Source organism: Lutra lutra, chromosome 5 (genome assembly GCF_902655055.1).
Source record: "Lutra lutra chromosome 5, mLutLut1.2, whole genome shotgun sequence".
Classification (NCBI taxonomy): Eukaryota; Metazoa; Chordata; class Mammalia; order Carnivora; family Mustelidae; genus Lutra; species Lutra lutra.
This window is the reverse complement of record NC_062282.1, coordinates 87,865,592-87,892,865: the sequence shown is the minus strand read 5'-3', so window position 1 is coordinate 87,892,865 and position 27,274 is coordinate 87,865,592. Positions and strand designations below refer to the sequence as shown.

General features: G+C 41.7%; 1 protein-coding gene across 4 annotated transcripts in view; it reads left to right on the top strand.

Annotated features, from left to right (window-relative positions):
* The first annotated feature begins 3,209 nt into the window (after positions 1-3,209).
* Positions 3,210-27,274, top strand: part of MIER3 (MIER family member 3) — a 54,473-nt gene continuing 30,408 nt past the window's right edge. For 2 of the 4 annotated variants that reach the window (XM_047731762.1, XM_047731761.1), the window contains exons 1-2: positions 3,210-3,251; positions 24,991-25,015. In XM_047731762.1, coding sequence (XP_047587718.1) covers positions 3,225-3,251; positions 24,991-25,015 — 52 coding nt within the window. In that variant the 5' untranslated portion in view covers positions 3,210-3,224. Of the gene's footprint in view, positions 3,252-23,423; positions 23,544-23,664; positions 24,147-24,990; positions 25,016-27,274 lie in introns of those variants that run through there. The other 2 variants (XM_047731763.1, XM_047731764.1) reach the window with 2 other exon arrangements.

The window sequence follows — 27,274 nt, the reverse complement described above, 5'->3', positions numbered from 1 at the left end:
GTCTCCAAGCAAAGAAAAGACAACTTGGTGTGTACTTTGATGATTTCCCAGTTTTATATTCTGGAATGTGAGCATAAAAATGTCTTTAGGATGTGTGCTGTGTAGCTCCCTTTCATGCCAACCCTCTTTATAGTGTGATTGTTTTGTATGACTTTATCAAAATCATTTTCATGTGTCTTCAAAGAACCTGCTCAGTAGCAGGGTGTCCTAGTGGAAACAGTATTGACCTGTACTCTGGTCCAGTCTCTCTGGAACATACTAGCTATTTGTGTTTTGTTCCATTTTGTTTTTATTGAAGTGTAATTGAAAGACAATATCCTATTAGTTTCAGATATACAGCATGGTGATTCTATGTTTTTACACATTATGAAATGATCCCCACAAGTCTAGTTACTGTCACAAGTTATGACAGTATTATTGACCATATTCCCTATGCTGTACATAACATCCCCATGACTTAATTATTTCACAGCTGGAAGTTTGTACCTCTTCATCCCCTTTACCTATTTCACCCACTCCCTCTGGTAACCAACAGTTTTTTTCCTGTATCTATGAGTCTGTTTCTGTTTTGTTTTGTTTCTTCATTTGTTTTGTTTTTAGATTCCACATATGAGTGAAATCATATGGTGTTTGTCTTTCTCTGACTGACTTATTTCCCTTAGCATAAAACTCTCTAGGTCTACCCATGTTGTTGCAAATGGCAGGATTTCATTTTTTTTAATGGCTAGATATATATATGGTGTTTATGGTATATATATATACCACATCTTCTTTATTTATTCGTCTGTTGGTGGACACTTAAGTTGCATAAGTGGTCTGGATTAATTTTCTGGAAGTCTTGGAGCCCGACTATGAGGGTGTGCCCACACTCATCTCAAAAGGCTTTCACCCCTGTTTGCATGAATGTCACAATACATATTTACTGAATATTTACTCTAGACCATGAGGTGTGTTAGGTGCTAGAGATACAATAGTGAATGAACACCTGTATGGTTCCTGTTCTTGTGAAGGGTTTTTTACCTGGGCATTTTTAACATTTTGTTTTGAGACTGTCCTGAACACTGTAGCATGTTTATCAGCATATCTGGCTTTTCCCCAGTAAATCCTAGTACCACCTTTCCAGCCAAGACATCCAAAAAGGCCTCCAGCCATTGCCAAATGTTTTTTTAGGGGAAAGGGGAGGAGGAGGTGCAGATTATCTGGGGCTAAGAACCACTGGTCTAGTATTATTAATGATTAACAATTACTGAGCTCTTACTAGGTACTGTGTTCAGCATACAGCACAACTAGCCAAAAGTAGACAGCAGTGGAAACTTGTCAGCAGACCCTACTTAAACATCTATCACAACAATATTTACTAAATGTGAGAACGTATGTATAGAAAACAGTAAAACTCCATATGCAAGCGTATACATACAAACCAAAAGGTGTTCATCATGCCCATCAGAAAGTTTGCTTGGGTAGGTTATGGGGGTAAAAAGGAGTAAACATAAAGGAACATAGAAAAAAAGGCCTTATATGGAATCAGTGAAGATAAGTGTCTCAAACTGGGTATGTGTAACTCAGATTCCAGACTCTGAAGACCTAAGTAAACAGATTAACGTAGTGTCCACCACCTGCCTCCTAAAAAATCCCTGAACACAGAAGCAGCCTCTTCGGAGTTCTTGAATAGCAAGTGTAGAAGCAGTCTTCTGTTTTAAAAACAGTAGATGCCCAGCCCACCCCTGGTCCTTTAAATTCAGCTCAACCTATCATTACCCTTGTGTTGTGGCAAATACAGACCACCAGCAACAATTCCCAGCACCAGCCTAGGAGAGCTGACTTAGGGTCCCCGGCCTGCCTACTCTCTCTTTCAACCCTCCCTCTGGCTAGCTCCTGGGCTTTCCATTCCTGCCCTGGTCCCATGGTTCTTTTTTTTTTCCCCTTAAATAACTTTATTGAAATGTAATTTACCTGCCATACAATTCACCCATTCAAAATGCACAATTCAATGGCTTTTAGTATATTCACAGAATTGGGCAGCTATCGCTGCGGTCAATTTTAGAATATTTTTATCACCCCTAAAAGAAACACAGCAAGTCCCAGGGCCACCTCTTCCCTGCTCTAGGCAACCACTATTCAACTTTCTGAATGGATAGATTTGCCCGTTCTGGAGATTTCTGGAATTATACAATATGTGCTCTTCTGTGACTGGCTTCTTTCACATAGCATAATGTTTTCAAGATTCATCCACATTGTAGCATGTTTCAGTGTTTCTTTTTATTGCAGAATTATATCCTGTCATATGAATATACCACATTTGATTTGTTTTTTCCTTCAGTTGATGAACACTTGGGTTGTTTCCAGTTTTGGGCACTTATATGTAATGCTGCTATGACATTTGTGTATAAGTTATTGTGTGGACATACGTGTTCATTTCTCTTGGGTGTCCATCTAGGAGTGGAATTGCTGGATCATATGGTAACTCTCTAGTCAGCCTGCCAGCAACTGCCAGACTGATTTTCAAAGCAGCTGCAACATTTTCCATTCTCACCAGCAGTGTATGAGGACCCCAGTTTTCCACATCTCTGTCAACACTATCATCTCTGTCTTTTCTTAAAAGTTATTTATTTATTTATTGATGAGACAGAGAGAGAGAGAGACAGAGATAGTGTCAGAGATAGCAGGAGAGAGCCCAAGCAGGCAGGAGAGGGAGAAGCAGGCTCACCACTGAGCAGGGAGCCTGACAAGCAGGGAGCCTGACAAGCAGGGAGCCTGACTTGGGGCTCTATCCCAGGACCCTGGGATCATGACCTTAGCAGAAGGCAGACACTTAACCAACTGAGCCACCAAGGCGCTCTCATCTCTGTCTTTTTGATTAGGGTCCCCTCATTCTCACTTTTGGTTCCTGGCTCCTGTTTGGCTCACTGACCTGAGGTGTCCTGCATTTCCTTGATCTCAGGGATTTTTTTGGTTTCTTGTAAAAGATGTTCTCCAATACACTGGCAGAATTAGCCCTTGACTTCCCCCACTAAGGAAAAAGGCTTGCAGATATTGGGGTTCTTATATGCTACCCCCCAAATAAAAAAATATAGAAAGAGGAAGGTTGAATGTGACTGACAGTAATGCTTTTCTTTCTTTCATACTCCAGTTGTTGGACTGACCAGCTAAGGGGCTAAGAAGGGTCTGACCTGGGGACATCAGTCATTTTGGAATTCCAACCTGAGTGTGCCAAGGATGATGGTATGGCCAGTGCAATTATCAGTTTAGAGGTAATCTCTCATTTCCTTTGTTCTTTTTATTTTCTGCAAAGGGAAAGATAAGGGAGAGGAGTCTCTGCACTACATATGGTAATAATAGAAAACTGTTTTATTGACAGTAACTTACAATTGATAATGTTAATCATTTCTCTTATCAGTGACTTCTCTTTTATGACTGGTTTATTTGGAAACAACTGTTGCCATTTGTACCATTTCTATGTGTTCCAGGCTGAAGAGTCCTAGTTCAGGGTAAGACAGATTTCAGCATTATCACAGTTAAAGGAGAAGATGCTGTCAGCACAAAGACGAAATCCATTAGAAAAGTCATGGATTGTGTTTCTGTTTAACCCCCTTTACTTAGGCCGGATAGCTTAAGTAGTGTTTTCTGACTTGGAAAATTGACTTGGGTTTGGATTTCTCAAGTGTACTTGAATTTTACCCTAGGAAACCAGGCTCAGTGAATGCACTTAATTTCATCAACAATTCTATACCCAGCAGAAGCCTTTACTTAACAACCATTTAGATTCACGAATAGAGTAAATCCATTAACTGGGCCAGGGTTTTCTCCGTCACTGTGGTTATTAACCAAATTGCTAGGTTAGTTGTAACACGGATAACCATGTTTAAAGATAACCCAGACCTACTCTTGGCATTTTTATTTTATTTTATTTTATTTATTTATTTATTTTAAACATTTTATTTATTTATTTGACAGAGAGAGATCCCAAGTAGGCAGAGAGGCAGGCAGAGAGAGAGGAGGAAGCAGGCTCTCCACGGAGCAGAGAGCCCGATGTGGGGCTCGATCCCAGGACCCTGGGATCATGACCTGAGCTGAAGGCAGAGGCTTTAACCCACTGAGCCACCCAGGCGCCCCGGCATTTTTATTTTAATGGTCATGATTAGGTAATCAATTCTCAACCTATATAGTTTTATAGAACTCAAGTATAAACTTCTATTTTATTTGTTTAAGGGAGAGAGAGAATGTACTATGGGGAAGGGCAGAGGCAGAGGGAGAGAGAGAATCTCAAGTAGGCTCCACACTGAGTGTAGAGCCCATTGTGGGGCTGGATCTCATGACTCAGAGATCATGACCTAAGCTGACATCAAGAGTCAGATTCTTTTTTTTTAAGATTTTATTTATTTATTTGACAGAGATCACAAGTAGGCAGAGAGGCAGGCAGAGAGAGGGGGCGGGAAGCAGGCTCCCTGCTTGAGCAGAGACCCCAATGTGGGGCTTGATCCCAGGACCCTGGGATCATGACCCAAGCTGAAGGCAGAGGCTTTAACCCACTGAGCCACCCAGGCGCCCCACAAGAGTCAGATTCTTAACAGCCAGAATCACTCAGGCGCCTCTCAAGGATAAACTTTTAAACATCAACTCTCTTGAGATATAATGTATTTACATCTAAGTTCACCCATTTTAACAGTACTGATCAATGAGTTACACATTTTGGTAACCACTCCTATGCTCAAGATATAGAGCATCTCCATCAGCCTTTCCTCCTGTCCTTTCCTGTAGATTCCTACCCACTCTCTGGCCCCAGGGAAACACTAACATACTTTCTGTCACTAGATTAGTTCTGCCATTTTGTGAATTTTACATAAATAGAACCAGAGTGTTTTTGAGATTCATTCATGCTGCTGCGTGTATCAGTTGCTCATGGCTTTTTGCTGCTTGATATTTTTCAGTGTATGGATGCACCGAAATGATAAATTAAAGTTTATCCTAGAAATGAAAGGTTGAAAAGACATTGGAAATCACCATATTACTGGAATAAAGTTGAAAAAGAATATGATTGTCTCAATATATGCAGAAAAAGTACTTGACAAAATTTGATACCGGTTCACAACGAATACTCCCCTCAGACTCATTATGGAAGGAAAATATCCTAACTTGATAAAGGACATAAACAGGATACCAGATACTTAACAGCTGTATCAGTTACCTATTGTTGTGTAAAAAATTACCTCCAAACTTAGCAGCTTAAGCAATAAACACTTATCATCTTACTATTTCTGAGGGTTAGGGAGTGGAGAGGTTAGTAGAATGGTTCTGAGATTCTTTCATGAGGTTCCGTTCAAGATATCAGCTCGTCATTTGAAGTCAATTAAAGCTTTGATTAGGGCCAAAAGATTTTCTTCCAATATAGCTCATATACAAAGCTATTGGGACAAAGCTTCGCGTCCTTACTCTTTATTTGATGGAAGCCTTAGTCCTCACCATATGGAACTCTTCTTGTGTTTTCCCATGGTTTGGCAAATAGCTTCCCCCAGAGTAAATGATCCAAGAAAAATAGAAAGCAAGAAGGAAGCCACAATGCCATTAATTATGATCTGATCTTCTGAAAGTCACAGTCCTTTCCACCAGCATCTCCATTAGAAGCAAGTCACTAACTACTGTTTGCATTCAGGGAGAGAGGAAAAGACTGCACTCTCTGAGGAGAGGAGTGTAAGAGAAATTGTGACTATATTTCAAAACCACCACAAAGGTAAAAAGATGAAATGCTTTTCTCCAGGGATATCAGGAACAAGGAAGAATAAATACTCTCAACATTTTTATTCAGCACTGTCTTGGAGGTCCTAGTCATCGCAATACTGCAAGTAAAAGAACAAGGCATATGGATCAGAAAGGCAGAAGTAAAACTGTCTTTATTTGCAGGTGACATATTTGTGAACATAGAAAATTCAAAGGAATCTACACAAAAGCTACTAAAATATAAATAAATTTTGCAAAGCTTTATGATAACAAGGTCAATATACAAAATTTAATTAAATGTTTATATACTAGCAATAATCAATGGTAAAATGAAAATTTGAAGTGTCATTTAAAATAGTATCAAAAATACATAAAATATTTAAGCATAAGTTTAGTAAAAGGTATGTAAGACATGTACATTGAAATCTATAAGACATTGCTAGGAGAAAGTAAATAAGACCTAAGTAAATAGAGTGATATGTCATGTTCATTGGATGGGAAGACTCACTGTTGCTCAGATGTCATTTCTCTCCAAATTGATCTATAGATTCAGAACAATCTCAAGCAAAATATTAGCAGGCATTTTGTAGAAATGGATGAACTGATTCTGAAATTCTTAGGGAAATAAGGAATATTGAATAGGCAAAATAACTTTGAAAAAGGACAAAGATGAGGAGTTTAAATTGTCTGATTTCAAGATTTATTATAAATATTATAAGTCATCGAGAACTATCTTATGACACACATATAGAATAATGAAACAAAGCATGGAACATAGTAATAGGCATTATATACATAATTTTTCATATATATATGAATAAAAAATAGATTTTGTGACATATATGTATATGAACCATCAAAAATCTATATCTCTGTCCATATTCAGGTGATTTTTTTTTTTACAAATGTGCCAAATCATTTCATTGGGGGAAAGCTTTTCAATAAATAGTGTTGGGACAACTGGTATCTCTATTAAAAAAAAGGGACCTTGACCCTTAGATCACACCATATATAAAAATTAACTCAAAATGGGTCATAGATCTAAATGTTAAAGCTGACGCTATAACATATTTTGAAAAAAAAAAAAGATACAGAGAAAATCTTGGAAAACTTGGAAAAGACAAAAAATTACAAGGCTACAATAAATACCAATCATAAGAGAAAAAAGTGGATACATTGGACTTCATCAAAATTAAAATCTTCTGTTCTTCAAGTATAAATGCAACCAGGAGAATAGCAGGGTAGAGAAGGCGGTGTGTATGTACACTGGATCCTCCGTTGGTGAAGAACAGTGACCAGGTAGTCAGTAAATGACAGTGACCAGGAATGAAGACAGTATAATGAATATTAGGATTCTCAGAGTTTGGAGCATCCTGGCTTTCTATCAGAGCATCAAGGACATGGACCTCACTTCCTGATCCTAGGTTTGTGCAGTCTGAAGGGTGGTGTCCTGGGTGGGCAGGGCAGGGAGAATCAAGTAGGGGAGCAGATCTCAGTGAAGGCAGGGGGACCAGGAAAATGCCCAGGGAACTGGTTCAGGATGTAAGGGGTGTGAGGTTACAGAGTAAGACTTCCGGGGGCTTGCTGCAAGATTTTGGGAGGACTAAGGAGGGGATGTGTGGGATAAGCTCTGGGTGTTATAGGCAACTAATGGGTAATAAAAATTAATTAATTAATTAATTAATTATTTAAAAAGGATTTTGGGAGGAAAGTGAGACATGTTAGGAAGGAGAGGTCCTGAGGATAGAGGACAAGAGAGATGTTTTAGAACATGGCTTTAGGCAAATTTAGTCCTCTCAGTTTCCTACAGCTGTGGTCTTCAAATTTTTTGCTTGAATAGTCTTCCAAAAGAATTTTGAAAACACTCTTTACTCTTGTTGTTGTTGTTGTTGTTTTTATTAAAATATAACCTTTTTAAAGATTTTATTTATTTATTTGACAGAGAGAGACACAGTGAGAGAGGGAACAAAAGCAGGGGGAGAGGGAGAAGCAAGCTTCCTGCTGAGGAGGGAGCCTAATTCGGGGCTCGATCCCAGCACCCTGGGATCACAACTTGAGCTGAAGGCAGACGCTTAACACCTGAGCCACCCAGGGTGCCCCTAAAATGTAACTTTTCTAAGATGCACAAATTTTTTAAGTGTACTGGCTCAGTGAACTTTTCCATATTTATACACACTCTCATTATCACCACAAAGATGGAGATGTAGAACATTTCCAGTACCTAGCAGGCTCCCTCCTGCTCCCTTCTTAGAAATAACCTGCCCTCTCCCTCCTGTAGGTAGCCACTATTCTGACTTATATCACCATTCTCTCACATTTTTAAGTTAATTTGAAAATTTGTCTATTATAAATCTAAAGAATTGTAAAGGATGTCATTTTTGGCATTTTTTATAGTAGCGTACCTTGGCCCACAGACTTAACCAGTTTCACTTATGGAAATGTCTGCTGTACAATCTAAATGGCAAAGCCAGTCTTCATTGTCAAACCAATTAGCCAGATTGAATTTGCAGTCAGAAGTTGGACTTCATTCATCAATTCATATAAACGTATTCCTATGTCTCCCTGTGATGGATTTATCTTACTTTTGGATTCTATTTCTATATAGATGGGGGCATAAAATTCAGAGGCGTACCAGACGGTTATTACCTGCATGAAACAAAACACTGATGCTTTCATATTCTTATGAAGCTCTTTTTGCCTCCAGGGACTGCCTCACTGCTTCTCCACACAGAGAGAGCCACACATTTTCCAATTATCCTTTTCTTAGGTACCTCCTAAGTTTTTAGACCTGGTGGTGATGCATATTTGGGATTTGGGGAGAAGGATCACCAAGAACAGCAGGCTGGAAAGGAGACCTGGCTGGCTGTTGCAGACCAAAGTTAGGAAAGAGTACAGATGGAAATTAACCAGTAACCAGTCCACTAGTCCCCTGCCAACAGTCCTTGCCCACTCACCGCAGGGAAGACCATACGCACTGTTTGGGCGCAGTTTCTCCCTAGAACCACTCTTGACATGTTGGGTCATTTCACTCTGTTATGGCAGGCTGTCCTGTGCATTGTACGATATTTACCAAATCCTAGTAGCATACCCCTCCCATGCTCTGTGACAACCAAAAAGGTCTTCAGATGTTGGCACACATACCCCTGGGGAACAAAATACCTGTGGTTGAGAACCACTGCCTTAAGGTTCTCCCATCTGAGGACTGCTATCCTGGAAGATGGTAGCTTCACACAACTCATCTGTAACCTGGACACCAGAGTCGTAGTGGGGACCCAGTTTTCCTTCTCTTTTTAGTTTGCAGAAGGGGAACTTCAATCTTGTTTCCACTAGGCTAGATGGCAGCAGAAGGAGGAAGCCCAGGAGTATGGGCCAAGTGGACCTTCTTATAAGGATGAGGAGAGGGAGTGGGCAGTGGTTTTTGCCCTTGCTTCTAGCCATCAGCGCTGAGGAGAGAGTGGGGCATCTTCTGTAAATGCAGTTTGATGACAGCATTAGAGATGCTCCTCAGGGACCCCAAGAAATAATTGAACAAGACTTTGGAGGGCTAGGGATCTTTTAATAACAGAAAAGGGGAAATGTTAGAAAACGTCTTTTTTACTTTTACAACCTATCAATCAACATAGTGCTTCCTTCACTGAGAGTATCTTCCTATGAAAAAATGTCAACTGAATTTAGTGCTTGATGACTGTAGTGTATAGTGACATCGTTTATTTACATTCTGGCTCCAGTTCTTTAACTTGTCGTGGCAGCAGTCCACACTTTGCATAGCTAGGTTATAAACCAAGGGTCTTTAGAGGGTCATGAAATCAATTCAAGACTTGCAAACTTTGTTTAAAAAAAACTAATGAAATGGAAAAATATCAGTGTATATTCTATTTAGAATAAGTATAATTTTATGAATCTTTTGTTTCGGTTGTATACTTGTATATAAATGTACACATGTGTACCGAGTCACAATGTCAAATAATATATTTCTAAGTGTGGGGATTGGTCAGTAAAGTTGAAAAAAGTACTGGTCTAGAAAAATATGAAAGTGCAACTATGCTGATTCAAGGCTGGATTGTGGTCTAATATGATCTTCAGAGCTTTTTCAGCAACCCATCAGCAGTAGATACTGCCTATGCTTGATCCATATTCCTCAGTCTCTTCCTGAAGTCACTTTCAGACAGCACCTTACACACCTGGTTCCTGCGTTTCTCTGCCTAAGAATGTTATCTTGTTGAGACAATGGGCTGGGCCCTTGCAAAGGTCAGGGACGCAATGCCAGGAATTAGCTTCAAATGGGGATGGGAGTTGGTGGATATAATTCCAGCTTCCTCATCCCTCAGTGGGACAATTCTAAAATATTATACACTCTTTCTAAGAGGGTTACAACACAGACTGAAAAGAGGAAACTGAGGTTCAGATAAATTAAATGACTTACCCAAGGTCACATGCCAGTGACTTTTAGACTCAGGTCTGTTTTATTCTGATGTCCACTATGCTATATCTGTGTTGTACTTTTTCTCCCAAGGTACACTTCCCTGCTCCATAAAGTTATTGGCCTCTGACAATTTCTCCAAGTTAACCTACTTTGTTTTCTGGGCCAGTCCTGAACCTGTGTCATTAATTCCCTTGAACTCCTCCATATGGCAGGGGCAGCAATTCCTATAAGCTCCATTTCCCAGGCTCTTAGGTCAGCTGGCTTCTTCTTGGCTTCAGGTAATGGGAGGACTAGCAGAAAATCACAGAGAAGAAGAGAGATACCAGGATACTCGTCCCTCTTTCTCTGTCTCAGGTTGCATCTCCAGCACAGCTCAAGTTAGGCAAGCACACCATAGTTCCAGCTTCCCCCACTTACTGGCCCCTGGTCTGTGGTGACATTGATTATTCTTTGTCTTTCTAGCTTAGGAATGGTGCACTTTCTGCTTTTGCAAATCTCCAGATAACTTGACAGCCCTCTGTTTGGAATCTCAGCTCTTTCAGGACCTCCATAACCAATTCATGGTTTAATTTCCTCTATTTTATTTTTATTTATTTATTTGGATTTCCTCTCTTCAAACCTTAGAATGGTTTCTGTTTTACTATTTGGAACTGATGTATATACTAATCTTATATTTCATTAAGAGTGATGGTAAGACTTCTGAACTCAACATATATAATGCAGGACCATGTTATTGATTAGCTGATACTGCATTCAGGATCAGGCCCAAGATTCCTTGTCAATGTTTGTCTCTAATTACCACGATTTTTTCTTTTTTTGGGGGGGGTCTCATTTTCCATTTGTCAAGTGTGCCAGTGTTCTAGCCCAGGTTCCCTAGAAAACAGAGCCTAAGGCAAGGATTAAGTGATGATGTATTTGGGAGTAATTGGGCAATGCAAAGCCATGGCAACAAGAGTGAGGAAAAAGGGAAGTCAGATAGGGAAGGACAGGAAGCAATGCAAGGTGGTGCATAATTATGTTGGTCATTGTTTCAAGACAAAGTAATGGGAGGCCCAGCAGGTTGGCTGAGCAGGTGCATCTACTCAGCTACGCTGGACATCTCAGGACAGGATTCTAGGAGAACTAGTACCCCAGAGTCATGCATCCAAAGGAAGGAAGAGAGGAAATCTAACTGCCTGACACTCTTCAGTCTCCTGTATCTGCATTCATCAAAATTTGCTTCATATAGCATCAAAACTTTCATGTTTCTGCCTTACACCATCCAGCCCCTCCAGTAGTTTACTCGAGAAGCTAGATTTCATGCTCTACAGCTGGTGTATTGTCTGAGTACAGAAGGGGCAGGAGAAGCCAGATACCAGCATGCAGTTCCCTACACAGAGTTGGTCATCCATGGCAGAAGCTGTGAGTCTGAGAGGCAGATTGGGTGGAAAGAATCAGAGCGGGGCACATGTTATGGCTTGAATAGTGTCGACTCTCCAAACTCATATGTTGAATTTCTAATTCTGCAGTTTCTCTCATGTGACTGTATTTAGAGATCAGGACTTTTAAAAAAGATGTGATTAAGTTAAAATGAGGCCATTAGGGTAGGCCCTAATCCCATCTGATTGATGTCCTTATAAAAGGACTTTGAGATATACAAAGAGACATCAAGGATAGTGCACACAGAGGGAAGGTCATGTGAGGACAGGACAAGAAAGTAGCCATCTAGAAGCTAAGGGAAAAGGCTTCAGGAGAAACTAGACCTGCCAACATCTTGGTCTTGAACTTCCACTCTTCAGAACTGTGAGAAAATAAATTTCTGCTGTTGAAGTCACCCATTCTTTGTTACGGCAGCCCTAGAAGACTAATACAGCACATAATGCTTCTGATACAAACAGTTCCAGAAAGTCCTTCTTTCTACATCTAAAAGTTCTGCCAAAGAATGAGCTTGTTCTTGGGGCACCTGGGTGGCTGAGTTAATTAAGGGTCCGAGTCTTGATTTTGGCTCAGGTCGTGATCTCAGGGTCATGATATCGAGCCCCATAAGAGGCTGTGTGCTCAATGAGGAGTTGCTTGGCAATCTCTCTCTCCCTCTGCCCCCCTTCCCCCCCGGGCTTCTGCACTCTCTTTCTTTAAAATCAATCAATCAATCAATCGTAAAAAAAATTAAAGAATAGACTTGTCCTTGCACAACTCTGACATGGTCATTTTGGCTTGAAATCCACTCAGTGGTGGGGAGGATTCATTTGTGTGTAAAGAAAAGGGTTAGGGTATAAGTATTTCAAAAGCTGAAATACAAGTTGGTGAGTGAGGAGAGCTGTTTTGCATTGTAGTTTTATTGTGAGTCCCCTTACAGATTCCAGCACAGTGAGTTCAGTATGGCCCAGATGGAAGGCCAGGTAGAGCCGAGGTGGCTTGTATGAATGAGGAAAAACTTGCAGTTATGGGTGAGTGGAGTTTGCAGAGGGAACACAGAGGGTGGAAGCCAAAGAAGCATGTTCCAGTGAGTCATCAAGTAAGGGGACCTTGAGGAATGTGACTCTGTGCTGCGACATCAAGGGGAGTTAGGTGTCTGAGGTGGGGGAGGGAGATAGACCACAACAAGTCAGAACAGGTGAGCAATAGGGCTGCCTGAACGCACAGTGAAGTCAGAGGGCCCGAGTCCAGAGCGGGACTTCCTGGTACATTATGGGCATGACGTGGGTGGGTCCAATCCAATAAAAGGCCAGGCACAGATGTGATTTGTAAATGGATTAACAAGTGAATGACTGCTGCCCCTGAAACACCCTTCCAAATGATGCATTAGGATACATTGCCTATTATCATCATATTGTATACCTTAGGTCATTTGGAAGTGGCTATAGCGGAACTAGATCCTGATTCATTCATTCAGCACATATTTACCATGTCTGTGTGCACTATGTGCCAAGCAGTGTGCTAGGCCAAGTGTATGCAAAGAGGGACTCAGCTGGACACGGTCTGTGCTCTCTTGGCTTACTATCTCTTAAACACCATATAACTCAGATTATTTTACCTAACTGAATGATCATTACAATAAGTTGATATGATACGCATTTTTTCTTTTATCCAGTTTAAAGGGTTAATCCCAAAGGGGTCCCTTAGATTAGCATGTTTTTTGCTCCAAAAAGAGTTTGCTTAGTCTCATTCATAATTACCAAGATTTCAACCAAATGCTTTTTTTTTTTTTTTAAGTAGTTCTTGGTTTCTTCAATAACATCTTGTTATGAGGAAAAGAGCTCAGGCAGATTTGTGCCCAAATTTAACTCTATCATTTGCAAACTGGGTAAGTTTTAATTTCTGTTAGTTTCTATATCTATGATATAGAGAAAATACCCACCTCCAAGGTGGTTGAGAGGATTATATGAAATAATATGTACTTAAGGTACTCAATAAATGCTTATAATGTGGAATCATACTGCATTTACATTCAGATGTGGAAACTAAATGAAGAAAAAGGAAGATAAAAAGCTATTTATTTATTTTTCTTTTTTTTAAAGATTTTATTTATTTATTTGACAGAGAGAGATCACAAGTAGACAGAGAGACGGAGGGAAGCAGGCTCCCTGCTGAGCAGAGAGCCCGATGTGGGACTCGATCCCAGGACCCTGAGATCATGACCCGAGCCGAAGGCAGCGGCTTAAACCACTGAGCCACCCAGGCACCCTAAAAAGCTATTTAAATGGCATACTTTTTGATATTTCTGAAACACTTCATATTTATTTTTTAAAGATTTTCTTTATTCTGAATTAATCTCTACACCCAACATGGAGCTCAGACTCACAACCCAAGATCAAGAGTTGTGTGCTCGGGGCGCCTGAGTGGCTCAGTGGGTTAAAGCCTCTGCCTTCGGCTCAGGTCATGATCCCAGGGTCCTGGAATCGAGGCCGGCATTGGGCTCTCTGCTCTGCAGTGAGCCTGCTTCCTCCTCTCTCTCCCTGCCTGCCTCTCTGACTACTTGTGATCTCTGTCTGTCAAATTAAAAAAAAAAAAAAAAAAAAAAAGAGTTGTGTGCTCCACTGACTGAGCCAGCTAGACATCCAGTTAATAATGACTTTACTTTTTTTTTAAATTTATTTACTTTTTTTTTTCTTAAGAGAGAGTGAGCACAGGGAGAGGGGCAGAGGAAGAGGGAGAGAATCTTAAGCAGACTCCCTGCTGAGCTTGGAGCCTGACAACTTGGGGATTGTTCTTACAGCCCTGTGATCATGATCTGAGCTGAAACCAAGAGTTGGATGCTTAACTGACCAAACCACCCAGGTGCCCCTATAATAATTAAAAAAAAAATTGAACTGAGAAAAGAAGGGTTAGAAAACTACCACATTGAGGGGCACCTGGGTGGCTCAGTGGATTGGGCCTTCGGCTCAGTGGATTGGGCCTTCGGCTCAGGTCGTGATCTCAGGGTCCTGGGATCGAGCCCCGTATTGGGCTCTCTGCCTGCTTCCCCCTCTCTCTCTGCCTGCCTGCTTGTGATCTCTCGCTCACTATCAAATGAATAAAATTTAAAAAAAGAAAATCTAAGAAGAAAAAAAAGAAAAATAAAACTACCACATTGAAAGTAGGCATAAAGCCTTTCAAAAAGTCCAATGGAGTCAATTTTCTTTCAGTACTAGATATCTCTTTAGATGAACAGCAAGTGAAGGAGTTGGCTTGTATTTTTGAGCCATGCTGAAGCCCTGCCCCCAAGATTGTACCTTTAAAAACCAGAATTGCACTCAGTACAGCAAGATGCTCACATTGTGAGAAGCCAAGCAAGAGTATAGAAGATGCAAGTCTTCCATCTCAAGCTAACCCCAGAATATAGTCATTGAGAGGATGAAGAGCAAAGTCACAAAGTCATTGTGCATTTTTCCTTAAGATAATTTATAAGTCTAGTTCTGCTAATACCCTGGGAGATGATAATGATCCTCCATCTAGAGAAGACCCTGTTTATCCATGCCCTGTGCATTCCATTGCAGTTAGAGTTACTAAGATATAAGAAGAAATCTTCACAGTGTACTTTTAGAAATACACATTAAAATGAAGGATATATGGGCGCCTGGGTGGCTCAGTGGGTTAAGCTGCTGCCTTCAGCTCAGGTCATGATCTCGGAGTCCTGGGATCGAGTCCCGCATCGGGCTCTCTGCTCAGCAGGGAGCCTGCTTCCTCCTGTCTCTCTGCCTGCCTCTCTGCCTGCTTGTGATCTCTCTCTGTCAAATAAATAAATAAAATCTTTAAAAAAAAATGAAGGATATATAATAAGCTAATAGAACTTACTGAATGTGTGTTTAATCTTCCTGTCTCATATTTTTTAGGTTAAGCATGGTATGAAGAATGGAGTATTTTGGTCCTTGTTGGGATTTTTTGGTATCAGACGTATGTTGTGGAGTGTAGATAGTGAGAGGCAGAATAATTTTCATTTAATGACTTTCTTTCTTTTCTCTCCTGACCATTGTCAAAAAATGCATTGCTCTTGAAGGAGGGTTCTGGGAAGAACAAAATAAAGAAGCCAACATTGATAGGCAATAGTAATCACTATTTAAACAAGTATTTTCAACTAGTTTCAATACATATTGTAGGCCATATCTCCAAGAGGAAACTGAATTTTTTTCAGATTTCTACAATTCCAAGAACTAGATAAAACTCACAGATAAAAATCCTTATGTTACTTCATCTTATGATATTTTCCCACTTCCTATTATAAAATAAAAGAAAAGCTAACTTCTAGACTGGTTATTTTTAGCAGCACATATCTTTCTCTATCATCAAATATTATGTTTGAATACAAATGAAATTAGTGGAATATTTCTGATTTTTTACTCATAATTCTTTTATTTCCAAAGCAAATACCAAAGTTCAATACATATATGTACACATTTGCCAAAGGATTACTATGCCTTTTGCCACATCCTTTGCAATATAAATAACTTATCAATTTTAGCTACACATTACATTGAATGAAAACAAATGAAGTAATGAGGAACTGCATATTGATTACTCTTGTTTTTATAACTTATGATACAATGAATAAATTCTATTAGATGTTACATCATTTTAATCTTGAATTGCCTGCTTTTAGTAACCTATTTATAGTAACATGTTTTGTGATTTATTTCCCAGTGGTTTTTAATATGCCTCAAAATAAGATTTAACACACTCATTAGAACTGGAAAATGAAGTCAGACTTTTTCTGAAAGCAAATTTGACCTGGCAGTTTGGTTTGACAAAAGGGACAGTCTTTGCTAGTTGGGTTGTCTGGCAAATATTTTCCACAAACTGAATGGGCTGAATATACAGGCTCATGGTTTTGACAAAAATATATTTAAAACGCGTGACAAGATAAAAAGGATTTTATTTAAAAATACTGTACTGGGACGCCTGGGTGGCTCAGTCGGTTAAGCGGCTGCCTTCAGCTCAGGTCATGATCCCAGCGTCCTGGGATGGAGTCCCACATCGGGCTCCTTGCTCGGCAGGGAGCCTGCTTCTCCCTCCCTCTGCTGCCACTCTGCCTGCCTGTGCTCTCTCTCCCTCTCTCTCTCTGACCAAAAAAAAAAATCTTAAAAATACTGTACTGACAAGAAAGTATGAAAATTAAGAATATTTGCATTTTCCCTCCCTTTTCTGAGTATGTTGGCTTAAACACGTGCCTCTAAGAGAAAAAAAAAAAAGTAACCAGTACAATTAATCAGTTGATAAGTCTTGGCAAAGTCTGTTTTGGTATTCATCAAGATTGAAGTGAATTATAGTGAAGGACCATAAGGACTGGGTAACAAATCCTTTTGCAATCAGGTAGCTTTTAAGCCTTTGCTTTCAACAAAATTGAAGACAATCAAAATAACAGTGTAAGATTAGCAATAATGTTTGATGGAGATCACATATGATATATTACTAATGGTTCAAAGAGTTCAGTGATGGCTTAACAACAAAACCCTTATTGTATGAATATAGTTTCTCAGAGTTTACTTCTATACACATAAAGAATAAGAATGGAACCGATGTTAAACTCATTCTCATTCTAGTATTCTGTAAAATTTGTCCACAGTACATGATCTAAATTTTTTAAGATCCCATTTACCTTAATAAGAGATTGATTTCAGTGCAATTTTGATTTCTGATCAATAAGCTTTAATCAAAATTTGTGATACATGTATATTGTTTTGATCAATTGTGAATTAATAATAGTACTAAGAATAATTGGACTGATAACTTAGTCTAGAGGGAAATTATTATTATTATTATTTTTATTTATTTTTATTTTTTTTAAAGATTTTATTTATTTATTTGACAGAGAGAAATCACAAGTAAGCAGAGAGGCAGGCAGAGAGAGAGGAGGAAGCAGGCTCCCTGCTGAGCAGAAAGCCCGATGTGGGGCTCGAACCCAGGACCTGGGATCATGACCTGAGCCGAAGGCAGCGGCTTAACCCACTGAGCCACCCAGGCGCCCTATTATTTTTTTTTTTTTAAAGATTTTTATTTATTTATTTGACAGAGAGAGATCATAAGTAGGCAGAGAGGCAGGCAGAGAGAGAGGGGGAAGCAGGCTCCCCGCGGAGCGGAGAGCCCGATGTGGGGCTTGATCTCAGGACCCCGAGATCATGACCTGAGCAGAAGGCAGAGGCTTTAACCCACTGAGCCACCCAGGTGCCCTAGAGGGAAATTATTAACTTTGAGTGTCAATTTATAGAGATATTTTTGTTGCAGAAAAAGATAGTGGGGCATCACCAAAAGACTTTTAGGCTTAAGCATATTACACTGGGATAAAATTCTTCAGATGAAATAGTATGGGAATATGAGATCAGAGAGAAAAAGGAATTAAAAATTTTCCAACTGTTAAAGAAGAAATATATTCTCTATTTTTTTTTAAGCTTATTTATTTATTTATTTGACAGACAGATCACAAGTAGGCAGAGAGGCAGGCAGAGAGAGAGAGAGGAGGAAGCAGGCTCCCCGCCAAGCAGAGAGCCCTATACGGGCTTGATCCCAGGACGAGATCCCAGGATGCTGGGATCATGACCTGAGCCGAAGGCAGAGGCTTTAACCCACTGAGCCACCCAGGTGCCCCTATATTCTCTATTATAGAAGAGAATGATGGACATATCAAATTGCTATGGTATTTAGATTCCATTGCATACATTTTGCTTTTTTTTTAAAATTTTTTATTTATTTATGGGGAGGGGGGGTGGCAGAGGGAGAAGGAGAGAAAATCCCAAGCAGACTCCACTCCAGGCTTGATTCCATGACCCTGAGATCATGATCTGAGCTGAAACCAGGAGTCAGATGCTCAATCGACTACACCTCCCAGGTGCCATCCACCACTGCATACATTTTAAAGTGTTAAATAAAGGCTTTATTTTTAAATGACCACCATTACAATACATTGGGAAGTATATCCTTTGCAACTCTTTAAACTTATAATGGAAAAATTAGGCGGCAAGTTGGATATGTGCAAAGGGTTATAAATATTTACAATGCTTTTGAGAATATCCCTTAAATTTAAAGTCACTGAGTTGAAGATCTAATTCGGATCACCTTACAAAGGTGTGTTAGCCTGATGCATCGATCATATTTTAAGGACAGCCTTGACTCATGTGTCAGATAGATTCTCATGTCTGTGGACCAGGTTCTCTTCTTCTTTGTAATGAACTAAGGATTCACTCTCTTTTCATCTCTGTGAGTACTCTTTTCTTTTTCTTTCTTTCTTTCTTTCTTTTTTTTTTTTTTTCTGAAGAGAATCTCCCTTTCATTAACAATTTTGGCTTAGTCAAAACATATTATAGGTGCCCCCGACTGGCTCAGTCATTAGGCATCTGCCTTCAGCTCAGGTCATGATCCTGGGATCCTGGGATTGAGCCCCGAATTGGGCTCCCTACTCAGTGGGACCCTGCTTCTGCCTCTCTTACTCCCCCTCTCTCACTGTGTCTCTCTCTGTCAAGTAAGTAAATAAAATCTTCATTAAAAAAGTATTATAATGAATTAGGCTGCTCAGAGACTAGTCATTCATTCTAACAGAAAAAAAAATTTGACTATCTCACAGAAGTGGATATATTTAGAAAAAATGCAAGTAGTTTGATCCAATAGAGCTGAAATGTTAGCATTACAGTCTTATCTGAAATCATTTTGAGAGGTAATATTAATTGGATACTCTAGGTTAGGGTCTGCAAATTGGAAGCTCATGATTTACTTAATGTGACTTACTTGGCCTAGACTATGTTTAAAAATTTAATTAATTGACAAGTTTTTAAAGAGACTTCATAAAGATGCAACTTTCTAGTTGTTTTTGGAAAATTGAAATGTCTGGAAGCAGTGGGCCCACATCCTTACAATGCAAGAGCCAGTCTGAGATTAAGTTTATGGCTGCTCCATTTAGGCAGGATTATTATCTATTGGTTTGCTATTGCCCCCATTTTTACCTTCATATTAGCCTATTTCACCCATTCATTATGCCTGCCTAACTACCATAGACATTAACATTCGATAGTCTATTATTTTCCCTTGGGTTAGATGGAATCTGTGGAAAGCTAAATATTTGCGTTGCATTACCATGGCCCTAATAAAACTGCTTTCAGTAGGTCCTATGGCCATATAGTACTCTCATCTTTCATGGATGGTCGCTAAAAGAAACAGTGTTGTAAAACGTGCTAATGCTTTTGAGGATCTGGTAGATCCTCTACGTTACTATGTAGCTCAGGCAAGATATTTCTTTTAAAGTGTGCTGAAAAGCTTTGTTGCCCTTGAAGAATTTGTATATTTCTTTTCAAATAAGATGAGAATCAAACAACTAATTGCATTTATTTATTTATTTATTTATATATTTGCTTTTTCTTCAGAAAGCTGCAAGCCATATTTATGATTTAACTCTCGTAATGTATTACATCTCATTACCTGAATAGTCTTGTTGTAACGTTTTCTTTGGTGTTAACCTCCTGGTCCTCATTTCTCATATTTACATTTTCTTATTTTATTTTACCTATTTTTTAAAAGATTTTATTTTATTTATTAGACAGAGAGAGACACAGTGAGAGAGGGAACACAAGCAGGAAGAGTGGGAGAGGGAAAAGCAGGCTTCCTACTGAGCAGAGAGCCTGATGCAGGGCTCGATCCTAGGACTCTGGGATCATGACCTGAGCCAAAGGCAGACGCTTAATAACTGAGTCACCTAGGTGCCCTATTTTACCTATTTTTTGTAAAATGTCTCGAAGTATACATTTATAAACTTTTCTTGATTATTTCATTTCTTTTTAAAAAAATTTTTTTTTTGAGAGTTTGTGTGCACACATTGGGGGAGAAGCAGAGGGAGAGGAGAATCTCAGGCAGACTCCTCGCTGAGCAAGCAAGGAGCCCCACAACAGGTGGGGTTGGAGGGAAGTAGAGGTGCGATCTCATAACCCTGAGATCATCACCCGAGTTGAAACCAGGGCTGGATGCTCAACCCACTGAGCCACCCGGGCTCGTTTATTTCATTTCTAAAGATGGCTGGAGAATCTATTATATTTTGGTTCTCCTTGAAGGGTTACCATGGTTTCAGTTTTGAGTTTTCCTTCCTCTTGTTTCCATCCACCACATTCAAGAATACAGTTAGTTACGTTATAACCCTTTGAGAGACCAGGAATCTTATGGTGACCCTATAGTGCTCAGTGTCCAGCATAGGACTTGTTCTCTACATAATGCCATATGTTGTGTAGTGACAGAATAACAAAAACAATGGTAAAAAGCAATTTTTTATTCCACTCCCTGGAATGAGGAGACTTTTTGTCTGTACCAACTCCTGGAAGTCTTGTCATCAAAAAGAATAAGAGATCCATTTACATAGGTAGACTTTACACACTCTATCATAAAAGGAATGTGTATGTAAGACTGGGCAGTAAACTTTTCCTCTACTGATTAGAAGGTGAGAAAATAGCTCTGCTTCCTTAAACTGAAAATTTATTTAGCTTCACTATTTTTCTTTGAATCCTTATTTAGTACCCTGGACACAGATTACATAAACTATGAGAATATAAGCAGTCAAAATTACAAATGCCTACATGGAATCTTCACAGTTTATTTAAAAAAAAATCTGCAGAAACTCTACTAAGTTCATGCAAATGCATGAGTCTCTCTACTTCTTGGACATGGCAAAATGGAATCTAAGACTACATTTATAGTTTGGATTAGCCAAGTTTTGCTACGAAGAAAATATTTTTCCTAGTATTAAGTACAAGGCAGGCTGTTGGAGACAATTTCTTCATGATTCAGATCCCTGACTTGGTCTGTGGTGGCTCATGCTGTGGTCAAGCAGATCAGGGAACTGTTTAATGGCTCTGTCCACTGGACATGCTCACTGCATTTCTAAAGTTAATCACTTGCACTTAATTTCAAGCCTTTTTTTTTTTTAACTTTGAAAACTCTAAACGCCTCATTGAGGACAGTACATATAACATGTGCCAAGCTCTGGTTTCAAAGTTCAGCTTTGGCTGGACAAAAGGTCGAAAGATATCTTTCACAGCAGGGAAAGTGTAATTTTCCATGTCTTTACGATGTTTTGAAATGGTTGAAGTGATTTTCCCTAAAATTTCCATAAATAAATAAAGTTTACCAGTGGAGTAACTTTAATTTTTAAGATGCCTTGGCGGAAATGTTGAAAGTAATTCTTTCCCCTGCTATTCATAATCCAGTCTTCAGTCTCAGCCTCCATATGTGCTCTTGGAGGGGAGAATCAAAGGTGACCCCAGCATAAAAGCAGACCTGTTATGTGTGGACTAAAAGTATGGGAGATTCTCAACTTGTGAGCAAAACCCTCAACTCTGTCATTTAACATGCCATGTTTTAGCAACAATTGGAAGAACTCTGATGTCTGAGATCACTGTCCTCAGCAAGTCTCTGTAGGGTCCTGCCATACTTTTCTGAGTATTTGCATCTGCCTTATCCATGGAGCTTACAAGAGACTTTTCTCTTCCATGTTTTTTAAAGAAGGTTTTATTTATTTGACAGAGAGAGAGAGAGAAAGAGAGAGAGAGAGAGATCACAAGCAGGCTCCCTGCTGAGCAGAGAGCCCGATGTGGGGCTCAATCCCAGGACCCTGAGATCATGACCTGGGCCAAAGGCAGAGGCTTAACCCTCTGAGCCATCCAGGCGCCCCTCTTCCACATTTTTTAAACTTTATTTTCCATATATGTTGTTATTTCTGGCTTCCTGCCTCAAGACAATCCTGTACCACGTGGACTTGCCATAATGACTTGAACTTGCAGGATTTACTTCTGTGGGCTACCCATGACTTGTTAGTGAATATTTCTGTGTACTTGCTTAAAGTAGTTCAGTGTGGATATGGATCTGTCAGGAGTTAGACTTACTTCTCCCCATGAAGAGCGAATGGCCAGAAGGCACATGTTAAGGGTAGGTATATCTGTTAAGCCTTGTCCTCCCTTCTCCACCCATCCACTTGTCTACAGGACTAGTTTTCTTTTTGACCATAAGCAAAAGTTTGGCCTTTTGGGGTGGAAGTAGAGTTTCTGAGACTCGGTTCAGGGCCTCTGATATACTATTTTGCTCTTCCACAGGTCTATCAAGTGTGTACCCCTGGGTCATCCCCTGGACTATTTCGTAATTAACAACTCTTAGGATTGTTCTAATTTGGGGGGTACATGCACGGTTTATATTTTATGAATGTCTCCTCTGAATTGTGCAAGTCTCTTCAAATTCTTTGCCTTGATGATCTTTTGTCCATTCTTCTGTATGTCACTATCTCTGAAAGCCTGTATGGCAAATGACCACTTCCACCAGCCACTCCAAGAGCCAGGATATGCCGGTCTGCACCTTCCATTCCTCAGGTCTCTTCAGGGAAACCGCAAAGTGCGTGGTCCCTGTCCTCTCATTCTGGACTGACCCTGCCGTCCATCAGTCACTTCTCCCATATTCCGGGGATTTCTCTTGTCCGTCAGTCTACTGCATCGATCATCTCCTTTCTTTTTCACTTGGGGACGTCTGTCGAGTTGTCCCTCCACGTCTCCTGCCCGCCTCCTCCACGTCCTACCGGATTAGAGTGTCCGTCCATCGATTCTCCGCTGCCCCGGCCGGCTCTTCGGCCTCGACTGCCTGGACGTGGGTCCGTCCCATGCCCGAGTTTCCATTCGTCCCCCACTTGCCTCCAATTCGGCAGGAACTTTACTCCAGCCGAAAGGCGAAGGGCGGGTGAGCGCCGGTGCGCATCAGACGGTCCGCAGGGGGCGCGGGGTGCGGCGTGGGGCTCCGGGCGGGGTGGGCGTGCGAGCGGGCCGGGGGCGTCGCGGGCCGCCCTGCCCTATAAGGGGCCGAGCCGCCTCCGCCGCCGGGCGGGTGCCGGGAGGACCGCGGCGGCGGCGGCGGCGGCGGCGGCTGCGATTGGCTCAGGCGCCCCATCCGGGGACTGGGCTCGGCGCTGCTCGTTCGCCCTAAAGGTACCAATATGGCGGAGGTGAGCAGAGAAACCGGGCAGGAGCGGCTGGGCTACAGCGGGCGCCCAGCGGCCCCCCGCGCCTCCGGAGCCGGCTTGGGAGACCCGGGGCCCTTCCCGCGGCTCCACGGGGGGCGGCGCGGCGGGACGGGGGCTGCGGGGCGGTAACGGGCCATGGCGGGGCCGGCCGGGGGGCGGGAGCGGGCGCGGGAGCGGTCTGCCTCCGGGACTAGGCCGCGGCGGCTCCGGCCCCGAGCCGGCTGCGCGACGGGGCCGGACCGGAGGTGGTGACCGGCGGCAGCGAGCCCCGGCCTGGGGACGGCGCCGTGCCGTGCTCCGGGGTAGCTGACGCGGGCCGCCGGAGCCTCCGCGCCGCTTTCTAGGGCCAGGGTGGGTGGAAACCGGCCGAGCTCCCCCCCACTCCGCGGCCGGATTGCAAAGCGGGGAGCGGGCTGCGCCACTGTCCTGCGGGAGGAGTGCTCTGTGCCCCCGGCCCACTGGGTCCGGGCTGCCGCACCAAGGAGCCTCTCGCTCCACTTTGCTCCGGGCACCGAGGCAAGCGGGATGTACGGTCGCCAGGCTTCGCGGTAGGCGAGCGGGACTCCTCGCCCCGCAGCCCTGGAGGTGCGGGAACCCCTGGATGTAAAGGGGGCAATCCAAGATTCTCGACGTTTTATCTAGGGGCTCTCGGTATCCCCACTTTCTTCTGGCTTGAAGGAGGGAGGCAGGGCTAGCAAAGCTGCTCCGGCCGTGTCCCCCGGGACTGGTGATCTGGGGGGAGGGGGTGGCGCAGCAGGAGCCCCTTCGGCTGGAGCTTGCTGGGGCGAGGGGCTCGCTGGCGGGCCTAAGGAGAGACTGAACTCCCTGGAAGGAACTAGCATCTCTGGGACTGAGGGGCCGCGTCTCCAGTTTCGGGAGAGAGAATGGGGGGGTTTGCGCTTTGGTTTGGGGGCGGGTGTCCAGTTTCGAGCTGGCCTACGCACAGGTCCGAGGACAGCCTCGGAATCCCAGCTCTCGGGCCTCAGGGGTAGACTAGGTGATCGGAGGACGATTCCCTTCCAGGAAAGGGTCTTGCTTTGGAAGGTGGTGTTTGGGTCCGTGGAGAGCCGAGTGGGATCTGGGGGACTCCGAGCCGGGGAGTGGGGACCGATGCCGTGAGTCGACTGCTCTGGGTTTTGCTTCTCCGTTTTGTAACTTGCTGAGCTCCAAGGAGCGGCTTGGAGTTGCCTCTTAGACTCTGGGCTTCGTCCCGGGTCTGCGAGTTTGCACACTGGGGACTCGGGGAGGAAGGCGAGGCAGCCAAGAGGGGCCCGAAAGGGGCTGGGAGCGATTGGAGCGAAGCTACGTCTTGTACTTTTGGCAGCTGCGGAGGAGCTCTGGGCTCCGCCTCCTCCGCGCCCTGTTGCCGGCGCTGCCTCTTCCCCCCTCCGCTGCGCGATCTAACCGCACGTTTTCTTCTCTCTCCTAGGCTTCTTTTGGAAGTTCGAGCCCAGGTTTGTCCTATTTTCTTACCTCTTGATGGGTCCCAAAGGGTAATGGGGGGGGTGGCTCAGAGATATATTACTAAAGGTTTTTGCACAAAAAAATTGTCCTGCGGGTTTTTTCATTTTTTTTTTTTTAAGAGTTTCAGCGTACATTTTGGTAATTAAGTTGTTTGAGGACAGAGCAGTTACACTTTTCTCTTTTTTTCTTGCATGTTTAAAAAAATAACTTGTGGGGCGCCTGGGTGGCTCATTGGGTTAAGCCGCTGCCTTCGGCTCAGGTCATGATCTCAGGGTCCTGGGATCGAGTCCCACGTCGGGCTCTCTGCTCAGCAGGGAGCCTGCTTCCCTCTCTCTCTCTGCCTGCCTCTCTACTTGTGATCTCTGTCTGTCAAATTAAAAAAAAAAAAAAAACAACTTGTTACAAAGCTGCTAACAGACAAGTGTTCTTTTTAGTAATATATCTTTAGTTATCACCGGTTTTTTTCTCCAAGCCTGAAACAGTTAATCCCGAATTAACTTTGCACTAACTTTTCCAGATTAGTTTAGGTTTTAATTTTTTTCCAGAAATCAGCTCTTTAATTTGTTGAAACTTTGGGATTGCTTACATCGCTTATTAACTAACCATGACTCCCCATCTCGCCTTATTTTGTCTCCTAAATTTTTCATAATTGAGAGATGACTATAGATTTATTGAAATTGGAACTTGAGAGTTAGATAAAGCTACCCACCTTAAAAGAAACATAGAATTACAAGTTTGTCACGTGAAAGTGGTAATACAGAATTTTTGAGGTGAGACAACCTTAGATGGTCTAGTAGTGTTTAACCTTTTAGAAATGGGAAACATTGTCCGGTTCTCATGAAAGCAAGGGACTGTCTCCTGAGCTCTCCATGTAGCATTATTGCATACAGTTTGGGGTTTCTGGCTCCCTTGAATACCATAATGGAGAGGACAGTTTTGTTTCAGTTTCTCACCCCCTTTGCAGCCCTTTTTTGGCTGTCTCTTCCCTCTAATAGTCTCCAGGAAAAGTACCTCTGAACTACTCCAAGTCCCTTACTTTACACTTGAGAAGACTTCTAAATAACTACTGAGAGTCACCTAGTTAATAGGGCCTGGAAAGTTAATAGGCCTAGTTAATAGCCCTGGAAATAGGGCTCCCAAATCTTCCCTTGCAGCATGTTGCCTTAGTGAACAGCCCATTTCCTTGCGTATTACTTTGTGTATTTAGTTGACTTTTAAGGTCTCACTTGATTATCCTTTAAGGTATTAGAAAATAATTAGTCACAGAGTAGAAGAAATTTGTGGTTATTTTTTTAAATAGCTGTCTACATCTTTACATTTAAAAGATTGTTTTAAAAAGTTTTTCTAATTTTTAGACAAACATTTCTTTGCCATAACTGATTTCAGGAACAGAGTATTTATATACATGATGCCAAACATCTGGATGATAATGGAATTTTTCCATTTTGCATCACTGTCTGCTTTTAAGAAGTTGCAATCCAAATAAAGAGCAAGAAGACATTGTGGCTTTGGTGTTTAAACAAACTTTTATAACCTGTTTTTAATCACTTAGCCAATTTTCACGAAGATTTTAGAACTTAGAAGAGGCTCTTGAGGTCATCTAAGCCAACGCTATGCATTTCACAAATGAAAAACTGGACTTGGGCCCAGAAAGTTTAAATGACTTGCCTCAGGTCTCAGCAGGCCAGGGACAAAGCCAGGAGTAGATACTTAGGCCCTTTGATTTCTGGCCCTTAACTGAATACCTTCCACTTTAAGAGGGAATAGCACAGTGACCAGTGGTACGGGGATTACAAAAGAGGACAGGGCTCTGCCTTAAAGAGGTAGAAGAGATACCATCTGTTTCATCTCTGACACTTTGTGTACCACAAGGGGTTTCCAGAAATTCCTCAAAATAGGAAATAATAGTGGTGGATGATCTGCTTTTGAGCTCTTCAGTAACTATTCATTTTTCTCCTTAAAATTAAGTTAAACCGTCTGTATTTCAACAGGTTTGAAAATGAACTGATAATATCTTTCAGCATTAAAAAAATAACATCATAGTGTAAGCTTCCTAAATAATTGAGTTCCACAGAAATTGTGTTATTTTTAGGACTAATGATTAGAGTTCTCCAAACTTAGAAACAAAATCATGGAATTACGTCTGTATTTTTTCTCGCAGTGAAAAATCTTTGCAGTACGTCAGTATTTTGGTATGATCTCATACTGTCCTTAAATGTTTGAAATTCAAAATATTAAATAGCTTTATT